The sequence below is a fragment of the Sinocyclocheilus anshuiensis genome, unplaced genomic scaffold (genome assembly GCF_001515605.1).
Source record: "Sinocyclocheilus anshuiensis isolate Anshui unplaced genomic scaffold, SAMN03320099.WGS_v1.1 scaffold560, whole genome shotgun sequence".
NCBI lineage: Eukaryota > Metazoa > Chordata > Actinopteri > Cypriniformes > Cyprinidae > Sinocyclocheilus > Sinocyclocheilus anshuiensis.
In genome coordinates this window covers 129,044-150,870 of record NW_015554116.1, presented here as the reverse complement: position 1 = coordinate 150,870, position 21,827 = coordinate 129,044, and the positions used below count along the sequence as shown (strand labels likewise).

Below are 21,827 nucleotides of genomic sequence, written 5' to 3'. Positions count from 1 at the left end.
CACAGACACATTCTGGGGACACCAGAGACTTATATTACATATTGTAAAAAGGGGCATAATATGTCACCTTTAAGTTCTTGGTGTGAACGGGCCTTAACTGTGAGAAGACATTCAATATAATTTAAGGATTTTGTATCCTTTTTTGTATTTTGTATACCACATACACATTTTCTTGGGAAGAACAACTTGCTGAAACCAGAAAAACGCCCACCATGTCTCGCAGGAGGAATGTTTTAGTTGTCTTTAAACACCGATGTCCATTTTAGGAGATATTGCACAAGTATTCCTGGCATTAACCATTGGTTAAACTGTGGCGTTCTGCAGCGCATCTAAGAGGTTATTATTAGAAAGAGCCTCAAGTTGATGATATTTCTGGACTAACAAAAGCAAGCCATCGGCCTTCTCATGCATGTTAATGAGATTAATGAATAAGATGTGGGATGTCTTTGAGAATACAATCTTACTTTGAAGCCTCTACCATGCCCTTTAAGATGCTCATGCGTGTCAAGCTGCGATTCAACATAAGGATCCGATAGTTCGAATACATTTTAATATGCATCAGTTCAAAATGTTGATCAAAACTGCTTTGGAGAGCTTGCATTTCAGCTGCACTTGAATCAGTGGATCCTCATGGAATTATTGAGCAGCAAGAAACCAGCGTTTTTCAGATGATCAGCGTTATATAATAGAAGTGTCATTTCACATTTCTGTATACCAGGGAAAGCATATTGTGAGCGTCTGGCGATCGTGTTACACAGGCTGTGCTCGAGCTCCCATTCCTGTCTGCTGAAGCAGTTACCATGGGAACACCTTTTTTCCCCTAGTATTGGGGGAGCATTGAAGTGTTGTTCTGAAGTATTTGAAATGCAGGTCTTGCACAGTTTAGCATGTAGTTCCTGTTAATCTTTGGGCGTTAAAACGTGTGTTTTACTAGCTATTTATTGCATTCAAGTCCTTTATTCTGCTTGAATACTTTATAATTGAATAGCCTACTTGTTTTATTTTTTTATTAACTCATTTATTTAATTTGTTAGTTATATGTAGCCTATATTTAGATTTATAGATTTATTTCTTTATTATTTAGTTTAACGTTTAGAGGCCATCAAAAAGGCTGTTTTAACTTGATGATGAGATTATACATCACGTTTTTACAGTAATGTATATCATGTTTTATTTGTGTTTCCTGTAACAACAGTCATAGATCTTTACTTCTCTTTATTAATATTAATTTTAAATGGTAAACTTTTTAAAGGAATTTATTTAGGCGTATATGTTATAATGACCTAGAGTCTAGACCAAACATTTGATATAAATTCAGTTTGAGAGAACAAATCTTTCTACAAAGTTTCCTCAAATCTGTGCGTAACTGTAAAAGAGTGACATCTGGTGGAATTGTGCTGTTAAAAAAAACTCCAGCTGACTATTTAACATATTTAAGAAATTGTCAGCTGACTTTTAGAATATATTATATCAGATCAATAAATTCACACAAAACAATATTAGCTGAAAAATATTTTATATTTATAAAAACATAGAGAACTTCTGCCTTTTGTGTTGACAAAAGATATTTCACAGTATTAAAACATTTAACATTAACAATTAACATACATCTGTGGAACCTTATCCTATATAACAACTCTTAAAATATTAAAATGTTAATTTATTTAATCTATTCCTGACATTGATGCAAAAATACACACGAAATTATTTATGGGTATTTCTGAAACTGTTAAAAATAAATGGATATTTTTAAAAGGTTATTCAAATAAATAAATAAATAACAATATTACATTACATTACAACTGTGCATCTACATGCAATGAAAAATGATACTGTTAAAAGGATATTTTTAATAATCATAACTAAAAAAAAAAAAGGTTTTTAGAAATACTCAGACTTAACGACTAATAAAATAATCGTTTATAAATTCAGTAACGATATAATTACTCTTTTATAAAAATATTGCTAACATAAAAAAATATAAAAAAAAAATATATTCAGCTTTACTTATTTAGAAAAATATATAATTATATAATTATATATTTATATAATTATTCTTATAAAATATTAAAAATTTTAATTTATTTTATTTTTTATTTGAAATAATTATAATTACTTTATATATGGCATTAATACAAAAATACAACAAAATAATATAATATTATAGCTAATAATAATACTAATATTTTTTCCTGAAATGGTTAACATTTTTGGATAGATTTAAAGTTATTCAAACAAACAAATGAAGACATTAAATAAATTAATTTGCAAGTGTGTGTGTGAAAATGTCATGAAGGAATAATTAATTATATTATTAGACTATAAGAAAGATATTTCGGTCATAAATTGAACCTAGCATGAATGAACGAAAAAAAAAAGAATGAATGGATGAATGAGTGCATGAATTAATGATTCACTTCTAAATAAAATAAAATGTATGAATAATTCTACCACGGATGAATGAATGAGGTTTCTGTTGGTTTTGTTTAATCCTACACTGGGTCCGTGTCAGTGACACGACGCACGCGACGTAACGACTCTTCGCTGTCTCGCGTCCAGACGCTCGTGAAGCCGCAGTGCCGCTTAACGGCTAACGTTACCGGAGACGCTTGGCGGAAAAATGCTCCCGCTATCAATCAAAGACGATGAGTACAAACCTGCCAAATTCAACCTGTTCGCCAAGATATCAGGCTGGTTCAGGTAAAGACAGCAAAATGCTAAATATTTCATTGAGTTTCACTCACAGCTGTCGGCTGTGTGGCTAAGGCAGTTAGCATGCTAGTTAGCTCGCGAGACTTTTAAATATCATTTAAACTTTTCTTTTTTTTTTTAACGCAACTATTATGTGCTAAAAAATTAATTTAACAGTTACAACAAAGAAGCAGGCCGCTTCAGCTAATTTTTCAGCCGGACAGATGTTAGCAGGACGAAGTAACGTTTGACACGTTTTTACTTCATAAAATGTGATAAAACATATTCCGCAACAAAATGCTGCTATCAAGAGATTATTTGGAACACATGTCATTTTTTCTAAACCATTTTATTTCAATAAACTACAGTAGTGTATTTGCTTAGCTGTGGGTTCCTAGTATAGCCAGCCTGTCTGGTCAGGCCACTTTATAAATGAATCGGTCTGAAACCACTTTCTTCTTTTGTCTTTGTGTCCTTCCCCAGATCAATTCTTGCTGATAAAACCTCTCGCAATCTGTTTTTCTTCCTGTGTTTGAACCTGTCCTTCGCGTTCGTGGAGCTGCTGTATGGCATATGGAGTAACAGGTAACAGTAGGGGGCCAAACACAAGAATATGCCACGTAGGTCTAAATGTGGGATGAGCTAGTGTGCTTTTGTTTTGGGGCCCTAGCTTCTGTTTGCAATGTTTGGATTGGGGTTTCTCCCATGAGCTGTTATCAAAGTCGTCCTTGAAATGAGATTGACAGCTGATCAAAGTTCAGCAAATACAGGAGGATGTGTCTCGAAACCTATTGAGGTGCCTATCTAGACAATATGTTTCAGGTGTGTTTGAACGTTCAAATACACATCTGATGCCTGAAAATGCATTTTAGATAGCAGATCTTGCTTGGTTTTGAGAAACAGCTGGAATATTTTATATATAACTCTGTGGGGAAAATCCCTAAAAGGAAGTGACGTTAACCATTTGTATGCCATTGTATATTAACAACTATATGTCTTTCCATTCGTACATCGTGCATACACGTTAACCGAGAGTGTAACATTGTTGGTTTAGGCTTAATAAAAAGATTTATATCTGTATATCTGATTTTTTATTATCAGGTCGCACACACTTACAGTAGTTTGCAGTGACAGAGTGACCAGAAGTTATGTATTTTTAGTTGATGTGATTTTAGGTGACATTGTAGTTAGAGGTACAACCGAATTGAGCATTTCAGCATTATGCAAATGACACAATCCCACAATTTTCTTTTGTTGTTGTTTATTATAATAATTTATTTAATGTGCAATCTTTCATTTGATAATATTATGCTAAAAATTGACACAATCTCATGAATTGGAGTGCAGACAGTGAAGGTTTTATTATTATCATTATTATTATTATTACAAATCAATAATAATACCAGTAGTAATGATATAGTGGTATTTTCATTTTTATTTATTTATTTTTGTTGGTGTTGGTGTTTATAATAATTTATTTAAAACAATGATAATGTTATGCAGTTGATAATACTTTGCAAATTGCACAATCCCTCAATTTTTTGGTATTGTTGTTGTTGTTTATTATAATAATTTATTTAATGCGCTATCTTTCATTTAATAATATTATGCAAAAAAGACACAATCCCATGAATAGGAGTGCAGACAGTGAAGCTTTTATTATTATTTTTATTATTATTATAATCAATAATAGGATCAGTAATAATATAAGTGTACATTTTAATTTTTTTATTACATTTGTTGTTGTTTATAATACATTATTTAAACAATGGTAATATTATGCAGTTGATTATTAATTGAATATTATGCAAATTGTACAATCCAACTGATGATTATTTTTATTATTAATTTACTTTACTAATTATAATAATTATTAATTAAATTAAAATGCTTTATATACAATTTATCTGTTTAAATCACTATTAAATATAAACGTATTAGTAAGAGTGTAATTGAGTTATTACATGCTTGTTTTTGATTTATTATTAAATGTTTAAAATGTATTTATTTATATATTCATTTATTTATTTAATTTCATTTCATTTTGCATAGTTTGACCCATTCAAAACTAACTTGACAACCAAATCTCTGTCAGCATGAATGAACCTTTTGGACGGTTTTATTTTTGTCTCTAAGTGAAAAAGTGAATGTCTAACAAAAGACTACACAATGTGACTCTGACCTCAATATGGGGGAGGATGTGTTTCTCAGGTTTCGTGATAATTCAACACTTCCCTTTTTGTGTTGGTTTGATTCTCAGTTTAGGGTTGATATCCGATTCCTTTCACATGTTCTTTGATTGCACCGCTCTCCTGGCAGGCCTTGCAGCATCGGTCATTTCGCGGTGGAGGTCCAATGACTTCTTCTCATACGGGTGAGAGAACATTACAGTCGAACTTACTTTAAAAAGAGCTTTAGTGGGTAGAGTACCAATGACACAAGTTTCCTAAAAATGATGCATTCACTTCTGCCTGAGTAGTGTTGACAGGAAACTGCATGTCTTTGCTTTCATCACTGGGTTGTTATGCAAGTCCATTTGATTATTTTGTAGGTATGTCAGAGCAGAAGTGCTCGCAGGATTCGTGAATGGCCTTTTCCTCATCTTTACCGCCTTCTTTATCTTCTCAGAAGGAGTAGAGGTGTGTACTAGAAGAAGATTACAGTTGATTTACTTGCCAAATGACATACTAATGCACTAATATATTTTTGTTGAATGGTGGCATCTCGTCTTGTCACCAGAGGGCGCTGGAACCCCCTGATGTGCACCATGAGCGTTTGCTCCCGGTGTCTATAGCAGGGCTGCTGGTGAATCTTGTAGGAATATTCGTTTTTCAACACGGAGGACATGGACATTCACATGGTGGTGAAGGTAATTATCTCACATAGAATAAGCACACCATCACGTTTTTAATTAAAAACATTCCCCCTCAAGTTTCAATAATATTCTGGTTTATGGGATTTTTTTAATGCTGTTTGCATACCCAGTAGTGATCAGTAGTGTATATATAATTCAATGTAAAGATATATAAATCTAAAAATATAAATGTATATAAAAAAAAAAGTGTATTTATATATAAATGTATTTTTTAATATATAAAACATAAACTATGTACATCAATAAGCTGTTGTGTTTTATATAAATGTTTATATGAATAATTTTTTATGTTTCTAACATAATATTTTATGTTTGGAATCTTATAAAAAATATTTGTGTGTTATAAATGCTATACGTATAAATATATATTCTTAGAATATATGTATATATATAAATATATTTTTATTAGCATATAAAATAGTGCTGTCAAATCGATTAATCGCATCCAAAATAAAAGTTTGTATTTACGTAATACATGTATGTGTACTGTATCTATTTATATGTGTATATATAAATACATGCATACACATACATGTATATATTTAAGATATATATTTTATAATTTGGATGCGATTAATCGCGATTAATCGATATGACAGGCCTAATGTAAAACATAAACCATAAGAGTATATACGTTGTTTTTGATATTACTAAACTGAATATATCTGTGTGTGTGTATATATATATATATTCAAAAATATGTATTTTTTTTATTTGTGAACATTTAATTAACATTTATATAAAATAGTGTGTGTAATTATTATTATTTTTGTACTGAAATAAGGTGCATAGTTTCTTTATAGATATGTCCTCTTATTTTTAAGGTCATGGCCACAGTCATTCTCTATTTAATGGCAGTGTGGGACATGGACACAGTCATGGAGGCCACGGCCACAGTCACGAGTCCAAACACGGACACGACGATCACGGGCATTCACACGGAGGACACGGACATTCACATGATGATCCTCACTGCCATGGTAAAACCTCAAGCTACCTTATTGTTTTGAGTGCAGTTTCTGTTATGACTCCGTACTAGTGTTGTCAAAAGACCCGGTACTTCGGTACCAAGTCGGTACTAAAAAAATGAAAATGTTACGGTACCAGGTTTTTTTTAAGTACCGGTGGTACCGAGTACCCGGTCAACCCAGTTCTTGATGCGCTATCCGAAAGGTGCGCAGATGCGCTCTCTTCATAAAAGCACTGAGACGTGGCTACCTCAAAAGGAGGAAACACACCAAACTAACAAAACACTTTAAAGACACCCAGATCAAATGAAAGAGTTAAAGCAGGCAAGTTTCATTTTAATTTTAAATATTTGTGTTTCCCATACATTGATTTATTTGGGGCGCCCCGCCACATTATCAAAACTCACCGCCACAAATAGATTTTCCAAAAGGCTTTGACTTCATTGAATAAACATGAGCACTGCACATGTCAAAGCTGAAACCCAGTGTGGGTGTTTTTATATCACTGTATTTCTGAAGGAAACCGACTGTCTTCAAAAAATTATGGATGTCATTGTCATTTCACCTTGCCTGTAATGCCTGATAAAGCAACGTTTGTGAGCGCAGCACTTATTTGATTACAGCCGTTACTGGGGAAACCTGATCTCTCCCGCTCTACAAGCGCCTCCTGCTGGCAGAGAATGAATCTGCATTTATAATTGGTACCGAGAACCGTGGATTTTCACTGGTATTGGTACCGAATACTGAAATTTTGGTACCATGACAACACTACTCCGTACCATTATAATGCATCAGATGTGTTATTTGGTCCTCATGATGTGTGAAAATTGCAGAAGCTGTTTTGATCGTAATGGTGTCTGGTATAGCGTGATTCATTTCTAATCTGTCCGTGTCCTCAGATGACCATTCGCACACACTGGGAAAAGGCTCCAGCAAGCAGATATTACGAGGTATGTCTGTTTTCTGTTTGTTCTCCTCCAGATGGCGCTAGAAGTCTCTTTGTCGCAATATTTGCCTTGCTTTTGAACAGGCACCAGATATGAAAATATTTACAATAACATCTATCAGGTCTAGACAGCTTTTTCCTCTTTTGTAGGTGGACAATATTATGAATTCTTAATAGATGAGGTCCTATAATCATAACTCCTAAAAAAATATCAGAAGTATTTTCTTCATTTAACCACTTGAAATGAATGCTCAGATATGACTGGATGATGGACTTTTATGTGCAACCAAGTGGCACCTCTGACCATCCCAACCCGCTTTAAATCCCTTTGTCCGAGCTTGTGTGGGAAAGAGCAGAGCAGAGAAAGTAGTTTGTCCCCTTCACCCTGGCACACACAGAGAGAGAATGGATCCTTTGGGAGGCCTGCTCAAGGGAGAAAGAACGGGGCACTGAGGGAGGACCATGTAGAGAGGGGGAGGAGAGGAGAGGAGAGGAGGTGACAGTGCAAAAGGTTACGCTGCCTCCATCCCAGCCGAGGGACCTCTTCTGCACTCCCCGTGATGAATTGCAAGTGGATTTTACCAGCCTCCTGTCTATTTTGGCTGTTTATTAAGCTTACTTTTTTACAAAGAATACTTGGTAGATGTACTCTGTTTGACAAAACGGCACTATGCAATATAATGCACTGCACAGACTGCTGTATTCCAGAATGCAATGCACTTGACTTTCCTTTTGTGGTGTGATAAATTATCCATAATTTGTCTAAAAATGTGTTTATATAATGGTTAAGACATTAAAAACATTTTTATTTAATTACTATTGCCATTCATTAAAATAGTGATAATTTATTATAATTTTACAAAAAATATACTGGAATATTATTATAATAAGACAACATTTTATTTATTGATGTTATTTTTGCTCATTATTATTATTATTTATTTTTGTATTATTATTTTGAAAATATTTTGTATTATTAATAGTAATTTTTTGAAAAAAAGCTATTATCATAGCTATTATTTAATTACTATTATTGGAATACTAATAAAATTAGTGATTAATATTATTTTATAAAAACATACTATTTTACAAACAATATAATGGGATATTTTATTATTGTTATTATTAGTGCTGTCAAATGATTAATCGCGATTAATCGCATAACATAATGGACCCTGTTCACAAGACTGATTACGCATTTAACGGTCATCAGCATCGAAAATCCTTGAACGTTTCTTATTAGTGCTGTCAAACGATTAATCGCGATTAATCACATCCTAAATAAAAGTTTTTGTTTACATAATATATGTGTGTGTACTGTGTATGTTTATTATGTATATATAAATACACACATACAGTATATATTTTGAAAATATTTACATGTATTTACATTTATATATTTATATAAATAGTTTTATATTATATATAAATATATTTAATATATAAACATAACATATTTTTCTTAAATGTATACATGCATGTGTGTGTATTTATATATACATAATAAATATACACAGCACACACACATATTATGTAAACAATAACTTTTATTTTGGATGTGATTAATCGCGATTAATCGATTGACAGCACTAGTTATTATTAAATGAGAATAATAATATTCATATATTGTTATTTTGCAAACGATAAATATTTTCATTAATCATAATCATAATCATTGTTATTATTTATTATTTTATAAAAACAGATTATTAGATTATTTTTGGAAAAGATACAAAAATAGATTAATAATTTAATTATTGTTAATAGTAATATTAATGAAAGGCAGATATTTTTAATAAAACATTTTCATATTTATCATTTTCATATTTTCTAATCATTATTATTATTATTTTACAAAAACAGATACAAAATAGATGAATAGTATAATTATTAGTAGTATTAATGAAAGGAATGAATTTTATGAATTTTTATATCTATTATTTTAATAATTTAGAATCATTTATCATTATTATTAATATTGTTGTTTTACAAAAACAGATTATTAGTAGATTCTTTGTGGAAAATGATACAAAAATAGATTAATAATATACTTATTGGTAGTAGTATTAATGAAAGGAGGATATTTTTAATCAAATATAAATGTCATATTTATAATTTTAATATCATTATATATACCATATTCTATAATATTATATTAATATAATTTTGTATTATTATTATTTTACAAAAGCGGTTTATTAGTAATTATTTGTGGAAAGGTGATACAAAATTAGATTACTAATATAAGTATTATTAGTAGTAGTATTAATGAAAGGAAGATATTTTTTATAAAATATAAATATTTTCATAGTTATCATTTTAATATTTTATATTGTAATTTATTATTATTATTAGAATTATTATTATGCAAAAATATATATTTGAATTTAATTATTTTGCTGATACACTTTACATTGTTGTTTTGTCTTGATTGTAGGCAGTTTGTACAGCATAGTAAGCTATCAGTACTCTTAGTAGTAAGCTAGTGTCACTATTAGAATTTTATTCTAAACACAGCCACTGTTTCTAAGGACACAAAGAGCTCCAACATTCTTGTTATTTTTCTAGTATTTGTTTTGACCACATTTGGACAGGGTCTTCACTTATTAGGGAGTTTGCTCTGTTACTGCGGTCGTGCTTTCTGTAAAACTGAAAGTAACCGCAAGTATGTCATCTCATTCTGAGGGAAGGAAAGGACTTAGTGGACCGTCTCATAGCGTGCCGTCACACCACAGTCCACAGCTATTCTCCAGTACAGACCTCTGAGTTCAGGAAATGTTGACTGACTCACTCATGTTGGTTTTAACATAGTAGCGTATGATATATTCTGGACATCTAGTCAGGCAGGACAGTCATGCAGGTTGACCATTCATTTGAGGATGCACTCGTATGACCTGTTTGTGGAATGACCTCATCAGTTTGAGGGTTACCGCTAGAGACGGTATCCAAGACAGCGGGTTCGTTCCGTCCGCAGTAGTCATGTTTAAACATGAGTGCTAGCAAATGTTGTATCCTCATCCCAGACACAATATTAACTCAATCTTAGAGGTTTTTATGTGAAACCAGGACCTTTAAGCCTTAGTGCCTAATTTGCTGTAAACTACCTACAGAAACTGTTGAAAAACGGTACTTCACAAGTGACCAATTTGGAAAAACTCTAGTCATTAACTTATGCAAATTGCTTAAAATGTTTTTTTTTTTTTAACACAAATGATTCCAGTAGATTTGATGTTAAGTTGCTAAGCTAAAAGCCCACACAAATATTTGGTAAAATTCAATTGAAATATAAAAAATAAATAATATAACATTCTATAAATATGAATGTTTTTGTGTATATTAATATTGAGATATATATGCTCAATATAGATATACATAAAATTAATATTAAAACAAACCTAAATATTTATAACAATTTATAGTTCTTTTAAAGTAAATTAAATGTATGTACATAAATAATGTATTAGTTTTAATATTACGTATATAAATATTGAGATATAATAAAACATTTTAAATATTATTGAATATATTTTTATATTTATATGCACTACTGCTCAAAAATTGAATGTCAGTAGATTTGTTTTTAAAATGAAATTAATATTTGTATTTAGCAACGATGCATTAAATTGATCAGAAGTGACAAATGTTTTGTAACATTATAAAAGATATAACAATATACATAAATTGAAAGAAATGCTGTTGTGAAATGAGTTTTCACAAAAAAAGTATTTATTAATAAGAACTTTTTCTTGAGGACCAAATCAGCATATTAAAATGGATCATGTGGCACTGACGACTGGAGTAATGATGCTGAAAATTCAGCTTTGCATCACAGGAATAAATTATAGTTTAAAATATATTCAAATAGAAATATATTACTGTATTTTATACGTACTTAAAAAAAACGTACAAATCCAACCCCAAACATTTTTGAACAGTAGTGTGTATTTTTATTTTTAGATTTTTTTTTAGAACAATAAATCTAAACCCTCATTTTCTTAATTTCAGGAGTTTTTCTCCACATTGTTGCGGACACGTTGGGCAGTGTTGGTGTCATTATATCAGCCATCATAATGCAAAAATACGACCTGATGATCGCCGACCCAATCTGCTCCATGCTCATCGCGCTTCTCATAGGAGTGAGGTGAGTACGCTATTATAAGCCCTGACCTCTCTCGACTCGACTCAAGACAGTCCTCCACCCTCAAACCCCACCCAGAAACCCTCAACAGCACCTGACACAGATCATACAAAAGCCACTTCACAGTGCCCTTCACCAAGAGCCATGTGAAGCCGTTGGCGCTCCAGCCGGGTGAATTACAGGATACATGCTCCGAGGGTGGAGACCAGAGCACTTTCTCAACATGTGGCGAAGCCAGAAAACCCAGGATTTGACTCTCTCATGTGGCATTTTTCAAACAACTTCAGTCAAGAAGGAAAAATGCATAGTATTTCATCACTTTTTAAACCTACCAAACCTACCCATAGTCTTGAAAATGCCATCAGATGCTTTTATGGTGATGAATATGCTTTATTTTGTGTGTGATGTTGGTAAATGTATGTAAAGGCTGTGTAAATTTGAGCAGGACTGCACCATGTTTAAATTGCAGATGACTTGTGGTTACTGTGCTACAGTGAAGAGGCACCGTTCGTGGCCTCTTTTTGCAAAATGCACGAGTTTGAGCAAAGCCTTTCCCGCATATTCATCTCGTCCCTTCCCCTCACCCCCCCACCCCCCCCACCCCCTTGTCCGTGTTTGAGGCTTTTCTTCTCCCTCTCTGGAATGTGGTGGCGATCTGTGAATGTTACTTCAACAAAGGCATCTTTTAAGATGGATTTTTCCCTTCTCTTTGTTTCTCAAAAAGGGGGGGTTTATGTCATCGAGACCCCGTTTTGGACATTTTTTCCCCTCTTCTTCTGTTTTCCATGCTGTGGCCGAATGGTAAATCCTGAGAATCAAGAGTAGGGCTAAGATTGTGGACGTTTTCCCACATTGCCACTAGTGCTGTGTTCAAAATATCGATACGACGATGTATCGTCACAGAGATTTGACGATATGAGTATCGATACAGCTGGCCCTGTATCGATGTTGTGGCACGTGTGCAGCAGTGGACCACGCTTAATTTGTTTAAAATTTTACAACGTTTAAAATTGAGTAGAAAAGTGCGAGGTTTCTAAAAAGAAATGGCACTATAGTAATTAGTGTTTAATAAACAGCTGTTTTTCTAAATTCTGCTGAGGTGAAGTTCAGTGCAGTCATGTATCGTATGTATCGTATCGTGGCCTCTGTATCGTGATATGTATCGTATCGTGACTTTGCTGGTGATACACAGCCCTAATTGCCACCTGCATGACAGCGTCTCAGTATCATTCAGGTGCTGTCTGGAGGTACAAAGGTATCACACTAGTATGGAAAGCCATTAAATTCCAAAGCGGATAATTAAAAACAGTTGCAAACCAGAAATGAGCTTGTTAAAGATCTCGTGAAGCTTAAGACTTCTCGTTCCTGTGGTCCATCTGTAGATGTTTTGTCTTTTGACATTGACTGATTTTGTTATGACTAAACATGTATTGGTTTTCTGAGACTTTAAATTAGGCAAAATTTCTGACTTTTCAGAATTGAATACTAGCATATTGTGCAGTGTACACTACTGTTCACTGTTTTTAAAATGTTATAAAAAGACGTCTTTTATGCTCATCAAGCCTGCGTTTAAACTTTATATGATCAAAAATACAGTAATATTACAAAATATTATTTCAAATTAAAATAACTGTTTTCTATTTTATTTTGTTTTAAAATGTAATTTATTCCTGTGATGCAAAGTTGAATTAAAAAAAAATATATATAATCAGGGATGCACATAAGTATTTCAGTCTGGTTCTCAATAGGAGATTTGGTTTGCTGCTCACACTAGACATAGTGTGACCCATTAAATATAACTATAAAAAAAAATTTAATTAATTAATTATTGCATTTATTTATTTTTTTAAAAGTAAAATAATAAACCAAATAATAAATACATTTTTATAATATTACATTTTTAAATAAATAATGAATATTAAATAAAAATAACATAATTTTATAGTACACTTAAAAATTACAATGCTAATATTTAAATGTTCTTTTTTTTTAGATGTATTTTTGGCTTTTTAGCCTTTATTATGATAGGACTGTGTAGAGCTGACAGGAAGCGAAGTGGGAGGAGGGGGGGGATTGGGAAAGGTCCTCGAGTCAGGATTCAAACTCGGGATGCTCGTAGCATAATGGTGCTATATGTTGGCGCGCTGCCCACAAGGCTATTGGTCCTGTCATTTTTTTTCTTTCTTTTTTCTTTTTTTATAGGAATTTTTAACACATTCAAACCTAAAATCAGAAGCTTTTATTTTGGCGGGTTGCCAGAAAGTAAGTATATGCACTGCCGGTGAAGCGCGTCAATATATGAAATGTCACCGTTTTTCGTTTTGCTCTGAAACCGGCAGTGCATAGCCTACCATTAAATATTACATATATGTATGTAATAAAATGTGTATTTCCATTCCAGGTTTAGGTCTTAAATTTGATATAAGATGGTATTAAAAAGGTCTTAAAAAGTCTTAAATTTAACTTGTGCATGTCTGCAGAAACCCTGTAGAAATGTGTTCAGTTTTAATGGAAATCTTATACAGTATTACAGTTAGTCGGTCTAAAACGGTGATTGAGCATTAACAGCGGTCAACCATGTTGGTGCGCAAACTTATTTACCCAGTACATTTTCTTTTCTCGCGCATGCGCACCTGCACACCACTTTTGTAATATAAACTTTTGTAACATTATAAATGTCTTAAAATAGTATGATTTTTTTACATTTTATTTTGTGTTCCACTCAGTACCATGCAGTACATTGTGGGATAAAATTGTGGGATTTTGCCAAATGTACTATGTCAAGGGTACTTGAAGGGTTAAAAATTTGCATAGTAAGTACAGCATATCTACTATATACTGCATAAATAGTAGTATGCTAGTATGCTATTCCAAACATCGCCCAAGAAAAGTGATGTGTTCTCAAGAACTAGGCTTAATGTGTTTGGGGAAACACGGCTGTTATGGATATAGATTTATTAAACCCATGATATGCTAGTGTGAAAGATGGTACTGTGGACCAAAGCATGAGTTCATCTGCAACTCTAGACTCTCTTACGCATTTGGACTTCATGCCTGTGTACGTCTGGCGCAGCAGAATCATTTATCGTTCAAGTCTTGAGAGAGATAGACCATAATTGGCCGCGTGGAATGTCTGTGGTTCTTCGTCTGATAGTTAAGATGGACTCTGCTTTGTTTGGACAGCATTTTTCCCATGTACCCCTCATTGTGAGATTGATATTCTCAGGAGAGCGCCTTGTTTTGATCCAGCCATCTTGCTCGCATTTGGACGTTTGACCTTTAGTACACCTGGAAAGTGAAATGTATCAAGTCTACTGGCAGACTGACAAAATAGACCCATAGACCCAATAGTGCATCTTGCTCGCATTTGGATGTTTGACCTTTCGCTAGGATGATGGACTTCTCCTTCATCAGCCGCACCTGAGGCGTGACACATTTGCACGGGACTCTCGGCAAAAGACCCCCCGTTGCACGCCAACCGTTTAGCTAAGGCCGCTCTGGGTGTGGTAGGCTTGCTTCAGGGGGGATATCTGGGTACGGCTGCAGCGGCTAGATCTCTCCCGGTACCCTGTGATTAGTTGGAGGGAGTGGAGGAGTCCTGCTGCTGTGACCTACAGCAGTCCCCCACCACCAAAGTCTTCCTAAGACCGCTAATCGCTTTGGGTCCCAGCCTAAAGCCCAAGGAATGGGTGCGTAAAGAACGTTAACAGTAATTAGCATTTGTTCTGGCCGTACTAAGCTGGGCCTTTGTGGATGGATTCATTTGTCAGGCCTCAGTGCAAATGTTTAAATGGCTCTCCAAAGCTGCTTTTGTCGCATGTTATTGTGTTATTCTTTGATCTACTGTATTTTTTGCACATAATGCACTTTAGCACTGTGCCGGCTGCTAGCTACTTAATGTATGTCTTTTTTAGAATGCTAATTTACGACTTATTGGTGCAGGTGGGGAATGAGCCACATATAGCAACATATAACACATACAACATGCAATTTATTTAACGCTCAGCTCTGTGTATATATAAGTAATCGATGTTAACTGAGGGCTGTATCATTCAGTCTGGAGAATTTCCGATTTCCATCGGGTTTCACTCCATTTTCACTAATTGCAGGTTATTGTTTGAGCTACTTGAATTGATTTCATTTTAATTTCATATTAACTGGTTTTGGAAATGTAGTTTTCAAGGTTCTAGCTCATTTATGTCCAAGCCTTTTCAATTTTTAAGCTTGTCTCCTTTTTAAGTCTATATGCCGAATCTCTCAAAAGTGATTTCACCCTAAAATCAGAAGAGGGGAAAAAATTAAAATAAATAAATATATATAATTTTTTTAATAATGAATATCATATTTTTATTGTGTTTACGCAAGTTATGTTGAAAAATTAGCTTAATTTTTTATAAAAATAATGTAACTTCATTTTTTTTTTTTTATATTCTTTTGATTTTTGAGGTGAAATGTAACCCAGACATGTCTCATGAGATTTCAGTTTTACACAAATGTTCTTCTACATTCAGACTGGACCTTTTGTGACCATCAGCTATGTGGGAAGAAAGTTTTAGTATTAGTGATTGTTTGTAGAGCTGTTCAGAAGATGTTTGAACGTTTGCAGACTCTCAAACTATAAAAATGAGCTTTTGAATCCAAGCAAAAGTTTTATGCACAAGGCCTAATAGCTATACAATCCTGTGGTTATGGCCATAGCTTGAGTGCAGTTGGTTCCTAGCAGGAAAGCATCGAAAGTTTTTTTTGTAGTGGAATCCCAATAACTGCTTGCCCTAGAAATGGAAAAGTTTGTTAGGTCCTATTGCATATAAATCTCAAGTTAAATGTACCTGTTCTAATTCCCACTGCTGTTCAGACGCAGACCTCACTACAGTCACCTCATTCTTGTGGTGGTTCTGGTGTCATAAATATTTCTGTGCTCTAGTTAGGTACTCAGGTTGTCTGGGCGTGATAACTAATCATTTCCATGTGGTTTAGAAGTGTGCTTTTACGAGTGACTGCTTTATGCCGCGTGACTCCAAGATGTTTTCCTGGTTTCCAAAAGAGTCCCTAGGTGATTACTAGCGTCCTTGCAGAAATATTTTATCCTGATTGTCACCCTGACCTGGGTGGTGACATTTCGTGTATGTCACTGGCCAGCCTAACCTTGATGCTCGCACGTAATTGTATTTCAGCCAGCTGAGTCACTCGTGTAACTGCATTACAGATTTTTCGGGGCAGGTTAGCCATCAAGCGCCAGTGAACGGTGAGTAAGAGTGCCTCTGTTTCACTGAACAGGAAGGTGTGCAACAATAGTATGATGTCAGAGGTCTGAGGTACCCTCATCCAGTACTTTCCTGTTTTCATTTTATTGTCCAAAAGATGGACAAACACACCGGTTACTGAGAGGAATGCACAGTGGCCAGTTTTATGATGCCCTGTCACAGTATATGTTGAAGGAAACATATGGTAATTATAGAAAAACCTTCAGAAAGTTGACAAGTTCTGTGGTGTGACATGCTACACTTAAAATAGTGTTAAATTAAGTGTAGCATGTCACACAACAGAATTGTGCAAAAAGGTTTGTGCAAAAAGGTTAAAAATATTGACCAGCCCAAATTTCAGACATCCAATTGCATTCAGACAATAACTTTGCAGAATTACCACTTGCTTTTTAAACTTACCTGGCTTTTTCTGCACTTTCAGAATGGATCTGTTTTGTCAGTCTGCCAGTAGACTTGATACATTTCACTTTCCAGGTGTACTAAAGCTAATAGATCCAAAAAGGGATGAGACCGACCAATCAGGCTCCAGTTTCATGTTCCTATATGGCTTTAGTATAGCTTACAAGCTTGTTCGCTTGCAAACATTGCTTGGTAAACCACAGTCATCTTGAGGGAGGTATTGAACAGAAATGCTTGCATGCGTTGCACTTTAAACACATCAACTAATGTTACTTGACCACAAAGAGGGCTGAGTAGTCAGTATCACTGTAGATTGGTCTGGAGCATAGTGCTTATATTGATATTACTCGTGTATGCTCTCAATATAGGGTAGTGAAAGTCTGCAAAACCTCATGGGTCAAGACACAACTATTGTGAAATCGAAGCCTTGTGAGTAACATGATTGCAGTTTTTTACATTTTATCAAAACAAAGTTGGGGCAAAATATTTTGAAGGCACACGTTGCAGTTTTTCAACAGTGTGCCAAGGAGTGTTTAGCAAGGTCAAATGTTGTGAAATGTGGCTTTTATGCCACAGTTTCATGAACGTCCAAATGAGAAAACGATCAGCTTCTCCAATTTGGCGTGTCCCAAACTGAGGCTGGGGTTTCAGGGAGGAGTTCAGGAGAACATGGGGGTGATAGAGTAGATTAGGGACCGGGAAAAAAGTCCAACCCAAGGAACCCTCTAATGGTTCCCAGATGGAGCAGTGGTCAGGCCTTGAATGTTTCAAGGAGGACTGATGACTTTGTAAGATGCTGGCCTAGCCAAGACCTAGCTTTGATGGGGCAGAAACGGCTGACTGGTTAGGAGAGAAATAGTCCTAGTCCTTTCTTAACCGGTCAACCGTTTCTGCCAAGTGATTCTTCAGTAGAATGAATGGGTTTGGATGCCTATCCTGGTGTGCTCAGGGTTGCTTGCTGGCTCACACGCACTACAGCTGTTGGAATAATATCAGCACAGCTCTCTGTTACTCCACCCCAACCATAAGATGGGCAAGTTTATGTTGGACCACATTGAGCATGCCCTGAAATAATCTGAATGAAAAGAGTTATTGCTTGTCATGATAATGACAGAATTTCCTCTCCTCAGCTTATAACACGATGTGTCAAGCTGTTAGGTCACTAACTGATTCATATCCAATGACGTCTTTATGTGTGGCGTCCCTTCCTGTTGCCAGAGTTTGCCTAGTACTTGGCGCTCCATTGAGCTCATGTCTCACAGAACGGCAACTTATTTCTCGCCTCCTTCTTTCCCACAGTGTGGTTCCTCTGCTCAGGGAGTCCATTGGGATCTTGATGCAACGGACGCCTCCTTCTCTGGACCATACCCTTCCTGAATGCTACCAGAGGGTGAGTCATTTCCATCTTCTGGATCCTATTTATGAAAGGTGGCTACTTGGTCAGACAGAGTTAACCTTGCATATCAACTGGAATTGTAGCCAAGGCACTGTTTACACCTGGTATTAAGATGTGTTTTCATCAATCCGATCACAAGTGGACAATGCTAAACACTAGGGATGTGCATCTCCATAACTGAGACCGATGTGATACGCATCTCGATGCATAGCCAACGATACGATACATTATAAATACATATGAAGTAGCTACCGATGCCATGCGATACGATTCACGTCTATTACGATGCAGTGCGATCCGATTTTGATTTGATTCAACACAATACGATTGACCACTTCCAGAGGTAGATGAAAAACGCATTCGCAAACTCGTTTGCATTTAGCAAACGCGTTTGCATTTAGCCTTTAGTGGCTAAATGCAAACGCATTTAGCCACTAAAGAAACCCCCCTCCCCTCCCCTCAAAAGAAACTCGGACAGAAGTGGTCGAAAGTAGACAGAAGAGATAAATTAAAATGCCTTCTTCCTCGTCCACTTGTGACGATTGACCAAAAGGCATTTTAATACCAGGTGTAAACAGGGCCCATATTGTCCCGAAATGTAACTAGCTAACCATTTAGCCACATTTGAAGAATGGGAACTTGACCCTTTGTTGAGAGTCAGAACCTCAATCTTCATCCCGTTGCAAGATGGCGGTTCCAGGTTTTTGCCTGAAACAGTTCTAGATAGCCAATGACAGTCCAAGCACCCTATTGAGCATCAGAACCTTCTCAACTTCTGCAAAAAACTGGGGCTGCGTTTGCTAACTTCTAATGTTCACTGCAGGTCCAGCAGCTTCACGGTGTCTATAACCTCCAAGAACCTCACTTCTGGACCCTTTGCACAGACGTCTACATTGGTACACTCAAACTCCTCGTGGCGCCTGATGCAGATTCTAGATGGATTCTCAGCCAAACGCACAACATTTTCACACAGGTGGGGACTGTTTGAAAACACAGCTGTAAGAACTTAATCTCACTTGAGAGATGTTTCAAAGTTTCCATTATATGATCTTTTCTGCCCTGTGCCCAGGTTGGCGTCAGGCAACTGTATGTTCAGATTGATGTGGCAGCCATGTAGAAGTCCACCACACTTCTCCTGATCTTTGGGAGTCCCGGGACCAAAGGCCTTCTGTGCTGCTGTGGGGAAATTCTCCACCTCAACCCATCTCTTTTTGGGTTTCTGTTGCTCCACTTCCATCTTGGATCAAGATGGAGCTGGTGCAGTCCAGCAGTCTGACTCCACTCTTGCCAGAAAACAACTGACCAGCTACAACAATGTGATGTTTTTGAGGGAAACAAGAACTTGCAACATTAGTGCACCCTCTCGATCATTTGAACTTTTTGTTTTTGAAGTTCCCCATTGCTTTTGATTTTTTTATGATCCCAACAAACTGTTTATTTTCCTCATAATTGCTGCCCTTTCCCATCATCAGAATGAGATTTTAATTATCGGTGGTATGAATGTGGAGTTCAGTGGACATTTGTAAAAATAGCAGTATGTGATTCATTGACTTTTTGTACATCACCTGCTTTGCTTTTCAGTTGTAAAGAGGTGCAGAATTTGTTTCGCCAATGCCATTATGTAAACATAAATATTTGACTGCATTTCTTAAGTGCCTTTTTAAAAATGATCATGGACAATCGCTTGGACCATCATGTTTGATGGTCAAAATGAATGCGATGAAAACTGGATCTTTATGACCTTGAGTTCTGTCTACAATTAAAATATTCCTTTGCATTTGGCTTTGCTGTTTATGCATGGTGTAAAATTTGTATGAACAAGTTCCTAAAATCTGTCATACAGACAGAATGACACAGACGCAGCTGTTTTCATCCATAAGTCTGATGAATGACTTGAATGCAAATCATAAAACAGCTCTATGATTTCTCCATGAATGCACAAGAAGGTACAAGCATTAGTAGGCAAGTCCAACATATTTGCAGTAAAATGTCAGAGCATATTACTGTTTATTTCCTTTAAAGCAATAGGTGGAAACAGTTCATCAAGGCTGATCCTGTCTAGACACACAGACCTTTACCAGTTTAAAATTGATCCAAGATTTCCTCCAGTGATTTTCTCAATATAAATACATCTTTTACTTTGTGTTTTCAGCTGTACTTAAACCAAATTAAAATGAAATCAATTCTGCTCTGGAATGGGTTGAAGACAGGACATTTACAAGAAAGGACATTTAGCAAAACCATGGTTAATTTGTGGTTGCCACAGTTTAACTATAGTAGCCATGGTTTTTTGGTTTTATTTGTGGTAAAACCATGGTTAATTTTCGTAAGGGTTATTTACAGATGGGTAGGGTAAAGACACTTTTAACACTGAAATTTCACTTCTCCTTTGTAAGAATAAACCACGTTTCTTTGAGAAACACACAGGATAGTCTTGAGTGTTTTATCACAGAACTAGTTTCAACCTGTTACTTGGTTGTTATAATGCTAGGTGGAAAATATAAAAGTGTTCTGCAAAAAATATGACAAAGCCCACACTTATAGCACAAGCAAACATGCAAATATCTTAAAGGGGTCATGACATTTTTTTATTATTTTAATATGTTCCTTGAGGTTTACTTATAATGTTAACATGTCCAAGTTTTTTGAACAAAAAAAAAAGTAAATATGTGGAAAAAATTATTTTCAACCCTCATTCTGACCCTGTCTAAAACGACCTGTTTTTAAGGGGCGGGCCCTTTAAGGCTCGTCAGTAATTGGCCACTGTTATGATTGGCTAACGTCACTGCATAGGAAACCGTATCAACACCACCTCGCTATTGCATATGAGTGTTTTGACAACATGATCAAAAATAAAATGGTCATTTCCAGACAAAGCAATATGAAATCATTTACTTACGGTTTGTGATGCAGCTGCAGTCAGATCTAGTACCGCTTCATTTTTCAACAGATGTTTCTTTGTGAACTCTCCATGACACTGTGCCTCATTTACAAAACAAAATGGTCCGACCAATCCTCAGACACAATCTTGGATGCCATTAAAAATAAACTATCCACTTCCCTTACGCTGGGAACCTTCTGATATCTGTACAAAGACGTGAACGAGCTGTTTAAACCAAACGCAACAAAGCAAACTTTCTTTCACTCCAT

At 35.2% G+C, this 21,827-nt stretch overlaps 1 protein-coding gene across 1 annotated transcript; it reads left to right on the top strand.

Moving 5' to 3' along the window:
• Positions 1 to 2,511: 2,511 nt before the first annotated feature.
• slc30a7 (solute carrier family 30 member 7) lies at positions 2,512 to 20,012 on the top strand. Its single transcript, XM_016462241.1, has 11 exons — positions 2,512 to 2,700; positions 3,175 to 3,276; positions 4,952 to 5,065; positions 5,243 to 5,330; positions 5,431 to 5,560; positions 6,391 to 6,546; positions 7,434 to 7,484; positions 11,486 to 11,621; positions 18,581 to 18,671; positions 19,501 to 19,650; positions 19,747 to 20,012. The coding sequence occupies exons 1-11, from the start codon at positions 2,621 to 2,623 to the stop codon at positions 19,792 to 19,794; spliced, it is 1,146 nt and encodes a 381-aa protein (XP_016317727.1). The 5' UTR covers positions 2,512 to 2,620; the 3' UTR covers positions 19,795 to 20,012.
• The last annotated feature ends 1,815 nt before the right edge of the window (positions 20,013 to 21,827 follow it).